At 38.2% G+C, this 17,085-nt stretch overlaps 2 protein-coding genes across 3 annotated transcripts; one reads left to right on the plus strand and one right to left on the minus strand.

Moving 5' to 3' along the window:
* Positions 1–130: 130 nt before the first annotated feature.
* zcchc10 (zinc finger, CCHC domain containing 10) lies at positions 131–3,893 on the minus strand. Its single transcript, XM_028421083.1, has 4 exons — positions 3,801–3,893; positions 2,547–2,708; positions 1,958–1,999; positions 131–831 (listed from the first exon to the last, which is right to left on the minus strand). Exons 1-4 carry the CDS (start codon positions 3,839–3,841, stop codon positions 588–590), a joined length of 489 nt encoding a protein of 162 aa, XP_028276884.1. The 5' UTR covers positions 3,842–3,893; the 3' UTR covers positions 131–587.
* A 1,509-nt stretch (positions 3,894–5,402) lies between these two features.
* hspa4a (heat shock protein 4a) lies at positions 5,403–16,824 on the plus strand. Of its 2 annotated transcripts, XM_028421081.1 has the most exons (19): positions 5,404–5,722; positions 7,277–7,334; positions 7,445–7,585; positions 8,189–8,311; positions 9,247–9,346; positions 9,782–9,915; positions 10,205–10,449; positions 10,613–10,689; positions 11,047–11,198; positions 11,475–11,581; positions 12,069–12,202; positions 12,724–12,905; positions 13,391–13,474; positions 14,267–14,422; positions 14,593–14,718; positions 14,812–14,919; positions 15,053–15,172; positions 15,281–15,442; positions 15,835–16,818. In XM_028421081.1, the coding sequence occupies exons 1-19, from the start codon at positions 5,616–5,618 to the stop codon at positions 16,033–16,035; spliced, it is 2,517 nt and encodes an 838-aa protein (XP_028276882.1). In that variant the 5' UTR covers positions 5,404–5,615; the 3' UTR covers positions 16,036–16,818. The 2 variants fall into 2 exon arrangements, with proteins under 2 accessions (XP_028276883.1, XP_028276882.1); XM_028421082.1 differs by lacking the exon at positions 13,391–13,474 and having other exon boundaries at positions 5,403–5,722; positions 15,835–16,824.
* The last annotated feature ends 261 nt before the right edge of the window (positions 16,825–17,085 follow it).

Here is a 17,085-nt window from a genome sequence, read left to right on the forward strand (position 1 = left end):
TAGAAACATTGTGAGTTACATTTAAAGCAACCTGGAAGGGAGCAGCTGTTTTTACATAATATTTATATTGTATTTTGAGCTCTTATGTCTTCTACTCAAGCAAACTTTTCCAACAACAAAATCCAAAACCTTTAATAACAAAGAACAAGTTTATTTTCCAGTCACACAAGCAAATGCAATTTTATAGCAACAAGACTTTCTAACTTTGAATTTCAAATTTAGCAAAACCTAACTTTTATTCTGGTTACGTTGAGCATTACATTTATTTTCATTTCTGGATAAGGTGTTGCTTTACAAAGTCTGAGAGCTGTACAGGTTAAGTCTGACTAAAAATATATTTAAGTACAAAATTGCAACACAAATAATCACATTCTCCAATGTTCATGTCCTCAGTACATCTACAAAGTTAAAAAAAAATCAGACTAGTAGAAGTAACCAGTTTTGAAGACAGAAAATAGAACACAATGGGCAACTCAAAATAAACTTTTGTCCACCTCTTATTCTACTTTATTAACAACTGTCAAAACCATTCAACCTGTGCTGGGTTTAAGGAAAAACACTCAAACCCAACCAAACAAGGAACCCACTTATTTCTTCTTTTTCTTCTTCTTTGGAGGTCCTTGATCTGAGTCGCTGCTGCTTCCTGAGTCTGAGCTATCTGAGGACGAGGAGGAGGAGGAGGAAGAGGAAGATGAGGAAGAGCTGTCATCATCGCTGTCACTGCTGCTGTCGCTGTCATCTGAAGAGGAGCTAGAAGAGTCACTGCTGTCTGAAGATGAGTCACTGGAGGAGCCTTCTGAATCACTGCTGCTGTCACTGGAGTCTTTAGCCCTGAGAGCAAGTTTCAGAGCACAAAGGGAAAACAAGATCACACAAAACCCAACAGTGTATAGGCTACAGTGTTTTTTTTTGGCCTTATCTGAAACCTGGTACAGACATTGAGGTGCTATAATGGCTGTAGTGACTGATGAGGTGTGATTCCTCTTAAACCGCACTGGCATTTGTTTTGTTTTCTGTTCTGGTTATAATCAATGCTGATTTCATAAAGATAAACAATATTTAATTTTGTTGGTTGATATTCTCACAATTAAATAGCTATAAATAATTATATATCTCCTGTGAAAAACAACAACAGAACATTCATCTGGGAATAATAAAGAAAAAACAGAGGATACAGGGTTTATGTAGTACCAGACATTCTGACATGTCTCAGGAGGAATCCACAGGTGTAGATAAAAAAACAGTGATAGAATTACCTTCTTCAGTTTCAGAGACTTTAAATTCAGAGCCATATAAGATGTTATTAGTAACACCTGAGCTTTTTAATGTGTATGTTGCTCACACATCAAACAGTCAGATGTGTGTATAATATTCACCAATGAAAATGATCAATAAACCTAGCACCTTTTCTATCAATTAAAAACTTATTAACATTAGCATCTCCAAAAAGTGCATTATGATTTTTAGAAGTTCTTGAGAGTAGCACTGATCTGACACAACTGGAGGTTTTCCAAACAGTGGAGGGTGTTGTTCACTTTCTTTCAGTGAACAACACCCTCCACTAGATGGTACTGTTGCATCACATTTCTGTTTACAAGATTCAGACAGACTATGGTTTCAGAAATATATTAGACACAACGGCTTGGTTCAATGAGGCTGTGAAAAAGATCATCAACATTAAAGTGTTGATCACCGTACATTCCTGATATGCAGATTTTCACCTGAATCTCATGTGACTCCAGCAACTCACATGCAGGCTTTATCAAAACTTTGTGTGACAATATGTAAACCAAACAAATTACAATAGGAAGTAGCCACCTGGCCCGATTAACAAGCCTGTACTCCTACATTAAACAGATACATAGGTGATATGCATTACATATATAGTTGAATCATATGAAGATAAAAAGTGGGTAATACATCAAATACATAAAAATGTGTTGTAATATTGACTCACTTCTTTTTCACTTTCTTTTCACTGGAGCCTTCTGATACTGGTCTGTAAAGAGAAATAAAAACACTGAACATGGCACATTCTCAATTCCAGTTAAAACAGAGAATTATCAATTAGTTCTCCAATCACAGCTGTTGAAATAGTAGATTCATTACTCAAGAGGCAGCCAAAGCCCTGACCCTTGGTAATACAAAAAAAAACATAGCATCTTACACAACACCACATCTTAGTTCTTTTAGTGAGTCCAACTCCCTGACTGACCAAGACAACCATGAAAATTGTCTCAGTCTGGTGGCCCATTTCAGTCCAGACCGTTTAGCAGAACAGATAACTAGAGAGCCAAAAAGAAGTGTGAACACTGGCATTCGGAAGGTTGTGTCCCTATGATAACTGAGCCACAGTGTCCAAAGAGAAAAGAAAGGACCTGGCTGTAGAAGAAAATTTTGGCCAAGTAGAAAATGCATAAATCCCTTTGTAATACTGAGGTGTATATGAAACGGGATACAATACATGAAGAACTTATGCTAGAATAATATTTAAATACAGAGCATCACACACTATCACTAGGCATGTATCAATGCAGACACCTTACCCAGCGATGCTGACCACTTTGTTTTGATTCTCCTTGAGTTTCTTTTTCAGGTCTACTGTTCTTGATGGTCTGTGCACATATTTCCGTTTTCCTGTGCACTCATAGGTCCAGTGTCCCATCTCCAAACACTTCTGGCAACGCACATGCTGTTTGTTTGCCTCCCTGTATGCACAACAGATGACCAAATCATTAAATCATCAACACTGCTGTGCTGTTGCACAACTCTTTGCTGTCAAATGAGTATTAATTAACCACTGCTGCTGTTTATTAATTAAATAATCATTCTACACTCAGTGAATTCCTCCCAATGGCTGTCTGCGCTTCCCTTAGTTATGCTTGCTCTGAAACTAGTAACTGAAACAGCTCCATTAGAGTTAAGAGAAGCTTATATAAAGTTTTCTTTTGTGCTGTAAAGTCCTATAATAGAAAGCACCTAAGCACTTCTCATAAGTCCAAAAAAGGAGGGTCGATATTTTCCAGCAGGTTAGGAGATTTGGCTCCTAAAATATTTGATTTAATGAATTTATATGCATTTTCTCTGACTGAGAGAAAAAAAAAACAAATCAAGAATCCTATTAAATACTCAGATAAATACAAAACTATCCGCAAGGTTTTATGCAAAGGTTCAGTTTTTTCTTATTTTTCAGAATTGATTACAATTTCTCTCTGAAATATGGAATCATTTGGTGGGGTTTTCCACCAGTAGAGTAATCAAGCAGGATTTTAAAGCAGATGTTTATGTGTAAATATCACCTTTATTGTTCTATAATGCATCTCTATTTGGAATACGAATTGAATAACGAAGCTGTTTTCCTCCTGTGTTTACCATTTTGGATCTATTTAATAGCTCTGGCCTCATACATCCAGCTCCTCCATGCTGGCCTATTGTGAATTTTTTCCGATATTAATGTTTAGTGGAAAACATACTCTAGCTTTCTTTGACCGTTTAACATTTAGACATTTAAATGATCATACACAGAATCAAAAGGTGCTGGGAACATCTCGGCTTCAACTGGAAACCAAAAGATTGAGCAGCGAAACAGTGGTACGGATAGATACCCTAATAACTATGCATTGTACAGGAAGGCAACGGCGCATTCGTGCTACCGTTTAGCCCGGCAACGTACGTAATTCACCTCATCTGTTTAACACGAAGAGCGACGAGCTGGCTGTTATTTGTGTTTAATAGACTGCTCTAATATCGTACACAGAATAAACGACTTCGTTGTATTTAGTTAGCTAAATTATACTTACGCTTGCCTCCTTGCTATTATTCTATGCATGGGAGTCGCCATGTTGCAGTTTACTTTTTCTTCATCGTTGGTGTCGTTTGAGGGCGAATTTCCGGCAAATGCGCCCCTATGGTTCAGGATGGTCTATGGCACCTATTTATTTTCTAAAAGAAAAATAATTATTGAACGGTGATATTTGGTTGTATTTTTAAATAAAATTTATTTTTTCTATATTTAATCTAATTTAATTATTAAAAATAAAATACAGCTCGTTTAGCTTTTATTGCGACTAATAGACTTTCGTATTTGTATATTTTTTCTCTATGTATTGTTCCACAGTTCAACACATTCATGGAAATGCTGAGCTTATAGTGTGCTCAATTTATGTTAAATATGCTCTCCTCCAGTATAACATGTTTAACCATACTATAGTTAACAAAATGCAAGGGTTACAAGGAAAAGTTTTTATTTATTTATTAACTTTTAATTTGTGAAAAGAATTATGAACAATCTAAACCTTCTACAGTTACTGCAAAACTTGGCTGCACGCCTGCTAACAAAGACCAGAAAGAGAGCACACATCACACTAATTTTAAAGTCTCTGCATTGGCTTCCTGTCAGTTTCAGAATTGATTTTAAGATAATTTTACTAGTTTATAAATCTCTTTATGGTCTTAGCCCATCTTATTTATCTGATTTGCTTTTAACATATGAACCCTCTAGACCCCTCAGGTCCTCTGGCACTGGCCTTTTAACTATTCCAAAAGTACAATCAAAAACGCATGGTGAGTCATTGTTTTCTTTCTATGGCCTTCGTCTGTGGAACAGCCTGCCTGAGGACCTGAGGGCAGCAGCTAGTGTGGGCATTTTAAAAGCAAACTTAAGACCTACCTTTTTACCTTGGCTTTTACTTAATTACGATACATTCTTAACCATTTAGCTCTAGCCTATCTATGTTTTTATTATCTTATTATGTGGTTTTAACTCATTAGATTTTATGAATGTTTTTATTTATTTATTTTATGCACAGGTCTGTAAGAACTTTTAGCTCATTTTAAGTTATATTGTTTTATTGTTTGTTTGACTGTTTGATTTTATGGATTTCTTTGGTCTCATTTCTTTGGACTCATAGTTATTCAGTTTAATTTGACAATTATAAGTTACTTGTATGTAATGTATAGACTAGATTGTATTACACACAATTTATAACATTTGTTTTACTTTTATAATATTTTTCATTGCATGTCTGTATTGTTTTAAGCGTTCAGTATATTTTTTTATAAAATTACAAAATCCTACTCTTAAATTATGCTATATTGTAAAAAGATCAAGTTAAATGTGTGAATCGCTCACTCACTTAAAGCGTGGTAAGTTTAAAAATTGTGATTTCGTCATCCTTATGCATAAAAAACATGGATTATCCCTTACCCAGCCATCGTTAAATTATTGATTACTTTCTATGTTTGTTTTTATTTCATAAAAAAAACTAAACATCACAACATTTCCACAAAAACCTAGATTACTGGAGAACAGGCCTCCACATGGTCATAGAAAAGTCCAGAGAGCTCTAGAACTGTGGAAATATCGCGATAAGTCACAGCAAGACGGCGAGAAGTCAGTAACACCACCTTGCTACTGCAGCCTGCCAGCACAGATCATAGACACCGGCAATAGTCAGTCATTGATGTGGATTATGACCACAAGTAGCTGTACCTAACATAGTAACTTCGCTTGAGTTTTATATCATTTTAAATCTGTAGCTATACTTTTCCTCTGTTTACCCAAATCGTGCTGCAGACAACGCTAAAGCCAGAAGAAGACAGACGTATCGCTAAAGATGTCAGTGGTGGGATTTGACTTGGGCTTTCAAAGCTGCTATGTAGCTGTAGCCCGAGCCGGAGGAATCGAGACAGTCGCTAACGAGTACAGTGACAGATGTACACCGTAAGTAACCAAAACTCTCATGTTGTGTTGTTTATTGGAGTTCTAGTAGGAAGAGCAGCAGAAGGAGAGATATATCATTTATCATAACAATTGTTGCCCCACTGTTGTCACGGCGATGCACGTGAATGCAGCTTAACTGACTAGCAACCATTGGCTTAACTTGTGTACTTATACGCTGTGATGGATATTTAAATTATCTTTTATGGTATGAGTTTGTCGGTGAATTGTAGTATGATTGTAAGCGCTTGTTGTTATATTCACAGAACCTTCTAGAATGAAATATAACTTGTACACATCGTCAATCCACCAATCAGAGAGCTACTTGTGAGCTAGCTCGTTAGCTAAGCTCCCGGTTAACAGGACTGGTTGGGATATGAACTTTCAGACGCCCGGTGGACACACACGTCGGTCTGTGTGTCCCTCCGGGGTTCTAAATACAGTAGTATCGCTCTTGAAGACGTAAGCTCCGGCCAGCCGTTGTACCCCGTGTGGCGAAGTGAGCGTCTCCTGTTATGTTCCGTACGATGACGACAGCAGCCTAACTCTTGTTAGAATATTCTAGCAAAACATCAGCGCCAGTCTATAGTCTTGAAGATATATAGAGTATTGTTTACATTAACTCTTAAGTATTTATGTCCACAAGTGGAGTTTGTTTTTATTTTATTTCCGTTTAGGTGACACAGTACACTTTGTACCAGCAGTTGTAGTGGTAATTGTATTTATGTGATTAGTTTTTAAGCAGTAATTTGGCAGCATTTAAATAACATGAACTTGCTGACAACTCATAATTTGAATAAAGTAGTTCCATAAACTACCCAGTGAAAGAGATGTTATTAGGTACTTTACCAATATTTTATCATACTTTTTTGTATTCATTTATTACGTTTAAATTATTATTATTAAATTGTCTGAACACTTTTCGCTTCTTTATACACAGTGTAGAGCAGTTACATATATATTTTGAACATTATCATGTGTGACGAGACCTTACATTGACCTGTGGAAACCTTTAAATATACAACTTCCTGCTGTCCCTGTGTCCACTGAGCTCGTCTCCTCTGAAACATGTAGTGTTGTCCCCTCTTTAGACATCACCAACTACATTGTGTTGATAGTAACTGTAGCTCTGTGCTGCATCTGTGTTTGATGGGAATGATGATGACATGTTGAGATGACAACCCACAAGTGGGTTGATGAGTCCTCTTCAGACGGTGAAGTACTGTGAGAGACGAGTCTCAGTCAGGCTCTGTGTGTAGCCTCAAGTTTCTACAGGGGGCTTTAGAAAAATTTGAGGATTTATTTTGTGTTTAAAAAAAAAAATGGAAATCAATCCTGAAACAAGTTGTTTGAATTGTGACTGTAGGCTTATTTTATGTGGGTTGGGCTCTGAAACGTTATGTCATGTGTAGGCATGAGATGACATCATGTAGTAACTTCACTGGCACGAAATTCTGTCTTGATATTGGGTGTATGTATATAAATAGATGAATAGTATCAAACCGTGTAAATGCATGTTATTACTGCACCTTAACATTTAGCCTTTGTGTTTTCCAGGTCATTTGTATCATTTGGACCACGGAATCGATCTATTGGTGCTGCTGCAAAGAGCCAGGTAAAAATCAATTCAGCCACCTTTACATCTTCCTCATCATTTATCATTATGGTTAATGCAACTCATCTTTCTCTGATATTCTTTTCTTTTGCCTCCCTAATCATGTCCAGGTTGTGACCAACTGTAAAAACACGGTGCAGGGCTTCAAGCGATTCCATGGCAGGGCGTTCTCAGACGCCTATGTCCAGTCAGTCAAGACTAAACTGGTGTATGACCTGGCACAGATGCCCGCTGGATTCACCGGTATAAAAGTAAGATCATACTTTATTATATTGTTCTTAAAAAGTAGTGTCCTGCTCTCATTTTACCCACAGTATGTGATGCAGAAACAGGCCAATCTAAAACAAAAAGAGACATTTAACAGCAAAGCTAAGAAGGAGTCCTCTTTTACTCTCGCCTGCTATGATAAAAGGGTAGATACAACAAGAAATACCTGTTTATTTCCTCATTCTCTGCATTTTAGCCTTGTCTTTTAGTCTGACTATGAAACTATGCTAACTTCAGGTGCCATTGGATAACTGGTGTCAAAACATACCTGAAATTTCTTGCATGTAAATGTAGTATGTAAATGAGACATGCACACCCCAGCATGTTGCTGTGTCCCTGCAGAGATGATTAATGCAAGTCTGGGATAAATAAGACTTAAAGAAATGTCAAATCAAATGAGATTGGATCAATCTGTTCAGTTTACTTATTTGCATGTTTGTTACATTTGCATATTTTCTTTGGTAAAAAAGGTCAATTCAGGTTTCTTGTTTTATGAGCACTACCTCTCTTAAAACATTTATTACTAATGAAAAGATCTTCATCTTCTTGATTATATGCTAATCATCTTCTTGATTCTCTGATTCTAGGTGATGTACATGGAGGAAGAGAAGGTTTTCAGCATTGAGCAGGTCACTGCCATGCTGCTGACCAAACTGAAGGAGACTGCTGAAAGTGCAATGAAGAAATCAGTGGCCGACTGTGTCATCTCTGTAAGCATTCCTGCACACAAGCCATGACAGTCTAAAAATCTATGTATCTTCATGTTTTCCTCTTAGCTTATCAGTTCCATCTGAATGTTTTTAGGTTTGTTTGTGGCACCATATCACCTCTGTTTGGCTGTAAAAGTCTAAGGAGGTGTTAATTTGCTCCCCTTTACTCAGTCTAGTTAAAGATTGCACTGATGAGACCCCTGGTTCACCCTAAAACTGTTCTTATGGTTTCTGTTTTTCAATATAAAATTGCATTTACATCTCTTAATGTCATCCTCTTGCATTTTCACGCAGTTGGGGGTAAAAGCAAAATGCCAGATGAAGGCTGCTTCCAAGGTGTATATATGTATCACCACCTGTTCATGTGACATTTTGAGCTCCGAGCTCTTCACCAGATGTCTTGTCTGAAAGCTTTATTTCCTCCCTTGCACCTTATTGGTAAAGAGTGGGAAGTGTGTGTTTCTACAGCTCAGTGTATGAAATTACCAACAGCATCTGTTATGTAATGTTATAGATCTCACACAGAGAGACCGTTACATTCTCTGGGCTCTAAATTTGTAGTTTACATCAGGCCTGGAGATGGATCACATGTTATTATTATTACTGTGTACGTTAGCTAATTTTAGTTGTCAAGCTTCTCCACAAGGAGTTGTTTTGTTTGGCACCCAGAGTTACTAACATGGTAACATTATCCAGACATGTTGTTGTAAGGCCAACGATTCATGCATTATTAGTGTCCACATTGATCCTTCACATAGAAGAAATGAAGGATATGATGTTTGGCCTTTGCTTGGATGCTTCTTAGCATGCTGACATTTTTACTGTCTATACATTTTTTTCAGCATTTAATTTTTAGACACAAAGCCTGCCTCTGAGGCTGTCAGTGTCCTTGTTATCTCTGACATTCAGTAATGTATGGTATACTTCTCTCCTAGGTCCCAAGCTATTTCACTGATGCAGAGAGGAGGTCTGTCATGGATGCAGCTCAGATTGCAGGACTCAACTGTCTACGACTAATGAATGAGACCACAGCAGGTGTGTAGAAACACAGTGAACTCTATGTAGCACAGGCAGCAATTGCATCATATTGGTCTTTTTAAGCCATATATAAACCAGTTATAACATTGTGCTGTGAAATAACATTAATGTGGTACTTTGTGTTGAGTATGTCATTTTTTTTAACCCTTTGTATAGCTGCCTCGAGCTATGTATTGTCACAAACCATCCATGCCTCGAGTCATGCTATAGCTGAAAATAGACATTTCTACTGTCACAGTGGGACTATAACAGAATTTCAGAAACACAGTAAAACTCTTTTTTGTAACGATCAGACACAGTGAATGAAATACATATACAGGAATAAAGCTTGGTCATGACTTTTGACAGAACAGAATTAGGTTACATACAGCACAATAATTCGCGATACCAATATATGATAAGCAAGCACTAACACAAGCCTGTTTGTTGCAGTGACTCTGGCGTACGGTATCTACAAGCAAGACTTGCCAGCTCCAGAAGAAAAGCCCAGAATAGTGGTGTTTGTGGACCTGGGCCACTCCGGTTACCAGGTGTCAGTTTGTGCCTTCAACAAAGGAAAGCTCAAGGTGAGCAATGAATAATTTGTGGCTATTTAGAAGAAAAAAAGTGGGGGGTGTTCTGTTGTAGATTTATCGGAGTGTTCACAAACAGGGTTGAACACTGACCATCAGTGATTTGTTATCATGTGGTTATGATTATGTAGCTGAAGTCACAGGAAATATTTTAATTGTTTTAGACTGGATTCTTTTAATACTATGTTTTCTGCCTTACTGGTTTTAGTAATGTTATAATTCAAAAGAAAACATCCATTACATAATAATAATAATAATAATAATAATAAAAATGTGCTGCCAGATTCTGGCTACAGCTTTTGATTCGGAGCTTGGCGGAAAGGACTTCGATGACATCCTGGTCGACCACTTCTGTGAGGAGTTTGGGAAGAAGTACAAGCTGGACGTCAAGTCGAAGCCTCGGGCACTGGTGCGGCTCTACCAAGAGTGTGAGAAGCTGAAGAAGCTGATGAGTGCTAACTCTTCTGACCTGCCTCTCAACATTGAGTGCTTCATGAATGACATTGATGTTTCCAGTCACCTCAACAGGTGAGAGGCAAAGTTATTTCTCTTAAACAGGCATAGAAGAAATAAATTCTGTCATTAACTTGTCTGCTAGTATCGTGCTGTTTCTCTCTACATGTGTAGATTTCAAAAGTGTGTGTGTGTGTTAGGTTGCATCTATTAATAATTTATAACCATGTGTCCCCAGAGGTCAGTTTGAAGAGATGTGTGCAGGATTGTTGGCCAAAGTAGAGGGTCCCCTGCGAAGCGTCATGGAACAAGCAAGTAAGTACATGTGACTTTAATAACAGCCGGACAATCCCCATAAGCACGTGCGCACTCACATTGACAGCCATGTTCTTTGCTCAGATAACTCTGACATCCGGAAACTGGCAGCATATAATCCTTCCTGTAATCATTCCTTACTTCCTTTTTGACCATTTGACCAACCATAAGTTCAGTGTGAACTTTAAAAGAGTTCAGGTTAGAATATACACATGAGCTAAGTCTTAAGACTGTCTGTACTTAACTACAAATGAAACACTTTGACACTGTTTTTGTGTTTTGGAAAATGATGCTGTGACTCTGCAAACTTAACAAGCCTGTTTTGTTTCATCCCTGTCTCCTGCTTACCGTTTCCAGAGCTGAAAAAGGAAGATGTCTATGCAGTGGAGATTGTGGGCGGTGCCTCCAGGATACCAGCCATTAAAGAGCGCATCAGCAAATTCTTCGGCAAAGAGTTAAGCACCACCCTGAATGCCGACGAGGCCGTGGCCAGGGGCTGTGCTCTGCAGGTAATGTTTGCCCATCATGGCCAGCATTTTTGGTTCTGTCAGTGACTCACATTGCAGACTCACATACTGGCAGTTGTGATTGTTGAGTAGGAGGAACATGACACACTGTCTTTGCTTTTAAACGCAGCAGCAAGTTTTTTGTTTTTTATAGCATCCTGCATAGGAATATAGCAATTTACAGTCTTTTTTTTTATAGCTCCATAAATTAAATCCTTGTTTATCATGTGATTGGAAATTGAATAGCTTTGTTAATTTGTTTTGTATTTTTGTCTTCAGTGTGCTATTTTGTCACCAGCTTTCAAAGTCAGAGAATTCTCCATCACAGATGTTGTCCCATACTCCATCTCACTGAAATGGCATTCAGCTGCAGAGGAAGGACAGAGGTATGATCCGCAAGCGTGTCAGCTGTGAGGAAGTGAAGCTTAATATCTTGTATGCTTGGATCTTATTGAGAGAATTTGTCCTTGTGGCTGTTAATGTACAGACAGACCTTTTGTGTTGAGTTATGTAATGTAAAAATATTTTCAATGCCTGCTCATATACATCATCACTTTATACCCTACAAGGGTCATGTTTTACTGTTTAATTTAAAAATCCTGAACTATGAATTCTCCATGAAAGTGCTGAAAAAGACTTTGAATGTGTTTTTAAAAATGGTTGCCAAATAGCAGATTGGTGTGTGTGTGTGTAATTGTTTGAGTGGGTGGCAACCTAGTGTGCAAACAGTGCAAAAAAGTTTCTGTCGTCTGCTGCATGCCATTTAGGGACTGTAAGCCAGCATGCCTCATGGAAACCAAAAATGACCTTTGAGATTCACATTGCTACTAATGCCTACAAAACTCTGTCTCATTGATTTGTATGTTTTTACAGCGATTGTGAAGTTTTTCCAAAGAACCATGCAGCTCCGTTCTCAAAAGTCCTGACCTTCTACAGGAAAGAGCCCTTCACCCTTGAAGCTTACTACAACAATCCAAAGGAGCTACCATACCCTAAAGCCTCTATAGGTACAATAGCTTCAGTAAGAATTCAGTGGTTATAGAATATACACCTAAAAAGCTGTGCTTACCCAAAAATGTCTACAGTTAAAACTGATAAATTAATGCTCAAAATCTTGTCTTAACTACTTTAATTGTAAGATTTCATTTTGAAAATGTAGCTGTTGACACTACAAAACTGGGAGATTATAAGTTGCATTATCAGCAGATATGTATGTATACTGAGCTTGTTGAGTGTCAACAGATGGACTATCGTTTGGTCTATGTATGTGTCAGCTATAGTTAATGTGTAACTTGTACTGCATGTTATATTTGTCAGCGTGTTGTTTTGATTGTTTGCAGCTACTTGGTGCTAACCTTTAAGCATTTTTACAGCCTCCTCTCGTGTTATGTTGATGATTGATGAAACATACTCATTTTAAATGCACTTTCAGTGGTCAATTGCCACATGTTTTCTTGTTTATTAGTATGCATTAATATACTGAAATCTCACTGGTGGTAACCTCTGAAACCTTTCCTCTGCTTTACAGGCAAGTTCTTGATCCAGAATGTGGTCCCTCAGGCATCAGGAGAGTGTGCCAAGGTCAAGGTGAAAGTTCGGGTTAATGTTCATGGCGTGTTCAGTGTATCAAGCGCGTCGCTAGTAGAACTCATAAAAACGGCTGAAGGAGAGGAGCCAATGGAGACAGAGCAGATGGCAAAGGAAGATGAGGTTTGTATTTTTTGTACTTACACATGGGTTTAAGACACTAATTAATTGGAGTGAGTGAGTGGCCAATAGTATGCAGTGTGTTTTCTGGTGATGGTATGCACATCCCCACCTTGGCAGTCATGTCATCACTGTAGAATTTGGAGAAAATCAGAAGCAACCACCCAAAAATTAGTAAAAGTGTGTGGGAAGATGCTTTAACATACACACAACTCGCACCAGAAGTAAACATGGACGCGCACAGGGTAGGGAGTGGTAAGGACAGAGAAGTAAACAGTAATTGACAACAAGTCACAATAATGGAAATGTTTATTTACAATGGTAAAGTGCTAACAGAAGAAGAGCTTAGACTAAATCTTGAAAAATCTTCTGGTTCTGCGTCATGTTTGGTTTCTCCTGGGAACTCTGCTGTTGAAATAAAAAACAGCCAGAGGGATATGTGTTAGTCTTAATATATGTATATCCTTTTTTTTGTTACCGTTTGTCAGAGCAAAATGCAGGTGGACCAGGAGGATCAAAAACAACAGGCTGGGGAAAACGAAGACAAGAAATCAGAAGCCGAAGAAATGGAGGTAACCTTATGCTGGGCGATGAGGCTGTAGACACAGTGAGCTAATAAGGAGGTTTAGCTATATAGATAAAATTCATAGCTCCAGAGAGCTGTAAAGTGTGGTGGGGAAAAAAATGCTAATTTTCCCAATAAAGCTGTAGGTATGATTGAATAGAAGGACAAACAGTATTAAGTAAACAGAGCCCACTCAAGTCAAGAGTTGCAATTCTTTCCACAAACAGACTGACATAAACATACAGTACATAACATTCTGCCCATGTTATCAGGGCAGATCGATACTGCATTGGTCTGATATGGAAATGGGAATGTTATTTAATATCATTTTCAGCCATATCGCCCAGCACTAGGTGACCAGTGGATCCACTGCAAGATTACCAACATTTTATGGAACATATAAAAAGCACATTGGTTCATATTTTCTCTCACTTACTCTCACACACACAAAACTTTGTTAGGACATGGAATTGGAAGAAAAAAAGTATGCCGGGATTTCAGAGAGCGACAGCTCTGTCCTCACTCCCAAGGTCTAGAAATCTGAATCTTTCTCATCCACACTTCAGTATTTTCTTTATGTTATTTGTGTGATATATCTGAACCATGATGGATGTTTGATAGGACAAGCCTGTGAAAAATGACTGAAACTGATGTCACACAGGACTTCTTTATGATAACAAGATTTTAAGTATTTATTCTTGATATATTCACACCTGTTTCTCTTTACTTAAAAGCATATGGTAAACACTTGGTGTGGTATATTAAGTGCACTAATAGCTTTTTGTATCTCCTTTTTCAGACATCGCCAGAAGACGCCAAGCAGGAGAAGAAAAATGACCAGCCTCCCCAGGCTAAGAAGCCCAAAGTGAAAACTAAGACAGTGGATCTGCCCATAGAGAACAATTTAGACTGGCAGCTGTCCAGTGACGAACTAAATGTGTTTGTGGAGAATGAGGTAATGCGCTAAAAATCACCAGGAATGTCTGGCACACACACACAGAGTATTTGGCCAAGTCATGTGTTAGTGAGGGTCCTGGCTCCATTTTCTGTTCAGCAGAATATGAAAATGAAGTATATATTCTCGTGTTCTATATTTTTGATCCATCCTTATTTGACTTCCTCCAGGGTAAGATGATCATGCAGGACAAGCTGGAGAAGGAGAGAAACGATGCAAAGAACAACGTAGAAGAGTATGTGTACGACATGAGGGACAAACTACACGGCGTCCTGGAGAAGTTCGTAAATGAATCTGTAAGTATAGGTCAAAGTATGAATGTGCAGTCTAAAGTCCAGCTAATGTTTTAATAATGGAAAAACTAAACCTGCATTTGGTCCATCATGTAGGATCGTGATTCTTTCTCATTAAAACTGGAGGACACAGAGAACTGGCTGTATGAGGACGGAGAGGACCAACAGAAACAAGTTTACATTGACAAACTGGCTGAACTGAAGGTAGGAGTTTAAGACTGGACCAAGGCCCATGTATTGGGGGGTGTATTTAAGGGTTTTGTGTTATATTTTTATTTCCATACAGTACAAAGGGGCTGTTCACTGGATAATGGACTGATAACTTCTTTTTTTCCAGAAAATGGGACAGCCTATTTACGAGCGATACGTGGAAGCAGAGGAGCGACCAAGAGCATTTGAGGAGTTCGGTAGACAGATCCAGTTGTACTTGAAGTTTCTTGAAGCTTACAAGGCAAAGGTAATGCAGCCCAGTGAATGCTTAGTGGGTTAGGCCTTTGCATCAGTGCTATTTTAGGTCAAGTGTAACACATCATCTGTGCTGACCAGGTTGTTTTTGTGCCAACAGGATGAGCAGTATGATCACCTGGATGAGCTGGAGGTGACTCAGGTGGGGAAGCAGGTAAATGATGCCATGGTCTGGATGAACACCAAGATTAACCAGCAGAACAATCAGGACCTCACCCTGGACCCAGTAGTCAAGGTTGGAGAGATCCAGGCCAAGGCTAAGGTACCAAGAGTGCACACACACACATACACACAGCAGATGCTTCAAAATGTTTATGTAGTTACTTTGAGCCTCATTTAGAGACATGTTCTTTGACTTTGCACAGATAGCATACCCACCATTTTATAATTAAGGCAACTGGACTTAAAGCGTGGATTCCTGTAGATTTTTCACACTCCCCTGAGTGCCTTTGCCAGTGCTGTGCTGTGAGTCTAGTTCCCTAGATTTCCCTGGAGAGTCTTCATAAACACATTTTTTGCACCAGTGCTGCTCTGCAGACCGGCTGTAGTTTGTACTAATGACATAATCATTTGTTGTTGATGCACAAGTTGTTGCAGAGATCATCAAATTTCATTTATGCAGACTTGCCTTAAACACTTTTTTTTACTGTTCAGGAGCTCTTCTCATCCTGCAACCCAGTGGTTTACAAACCCAAGCCTAAGGTGGAGCCTCCCAAGGAGGAGAAGACAGAGAACGGGCCAGTCAATGGGCAGGAGGGAACAGAGAGCCAGCAATGCAACCCAGACAAAGCGACACCTGCAGGCATGGAGCAGGAAACGACAGAGAATAAGCTCCCTGAAATGGACATTGACTAATTGCTGCTCCTCCCACCCTCGAGTTGCGACCTCTGTTTATCCTGCTACTCGTCCCAATTCTGTCCTCCTTCTGAGATTGTTATTGATGACACGGTAGCTTCTCGTGTGAAGACACAGACAGCAGCAGCATCTCTGTTTAGTACTGTTTGTTAGCCTTCCTTAGGCATGTAATTTCTCGATTATTTTGAATACGAAATGTTGCAGAATATTAATATTGAATGGCCTACTTTTTTAGCTAAAAGTCGCAAGTGAGATAACTGCTTTCTCTGTGCTACTTTGATGGCTGTTATGTTAGTTTATATCAGCATCTGCAGGGCACATTTAAGCTAAGAATGCTAGATTTGAAATGACTGTTTAGAAGAATGTTACATACAGGATTAATGACAATGTAAAATACTGCAAATGTTTAAATGAGGTATAGATACAGTGGCGAACATGGATTGTTCCAAGTTGTACATGAGAAATGGTGCATTTGTTTCTTTACATACAGTTGTAACTGATTTATTATGATGTATTGGGTTAAAGAAGTAAAACTTTTTGTTGAGTTCTTGTATGTTCAAACTAGATCTAGTTACTGTTACTGTTATGCAGTACTTTGTCATTTTGGCTTTTCTGATTTAAAAGCGATGGTCTGTTCTTTGGTAGCGTTGCATTGTTTTTTTTTCTACTTCATAGTTTGAATGCTGGTCCAACAAATCACCTTTAAGGTGCAGCTGTTGTTTCCACATCACTGTAAAAAAAAGCAAAAATACATCTTTAAAAAAAAAGCATGTGTGAGAAATTATTTATTGATGAGACACAACACAGTAGGGATAAAATAAATGGAAGTACTGTTTCGTTGGTTGTGATCAATGTTTAACCAGGTGAGATATTTAATTTAAATTGTGAATGATTGGTTGATTGATCATGCAAAATTATTGTTAACAAGATCTTAGAAATTCTGCTTTCTCAAATGTGTTATTAAATTTATGTAAACATTAGATATAGCAAGCCTCTGCTCAGAATGACCATTTATTTGACAAAATATAAATCAGATAAAATGAAATATAA

The sequence above is a fragment of the Parambassis ranga genome, chromosome 14 (genome assembly GCF_900634625.1).
Source record: "Parambassis ranga chromosome 14, fParRan2.1, whole genome shotgun sequence".
Lineage (NCBI taxonomy): Eukaryota > Metazoa > Chordata > Actinopteri > Ambassidae > Parambassis > Parambassis ranga.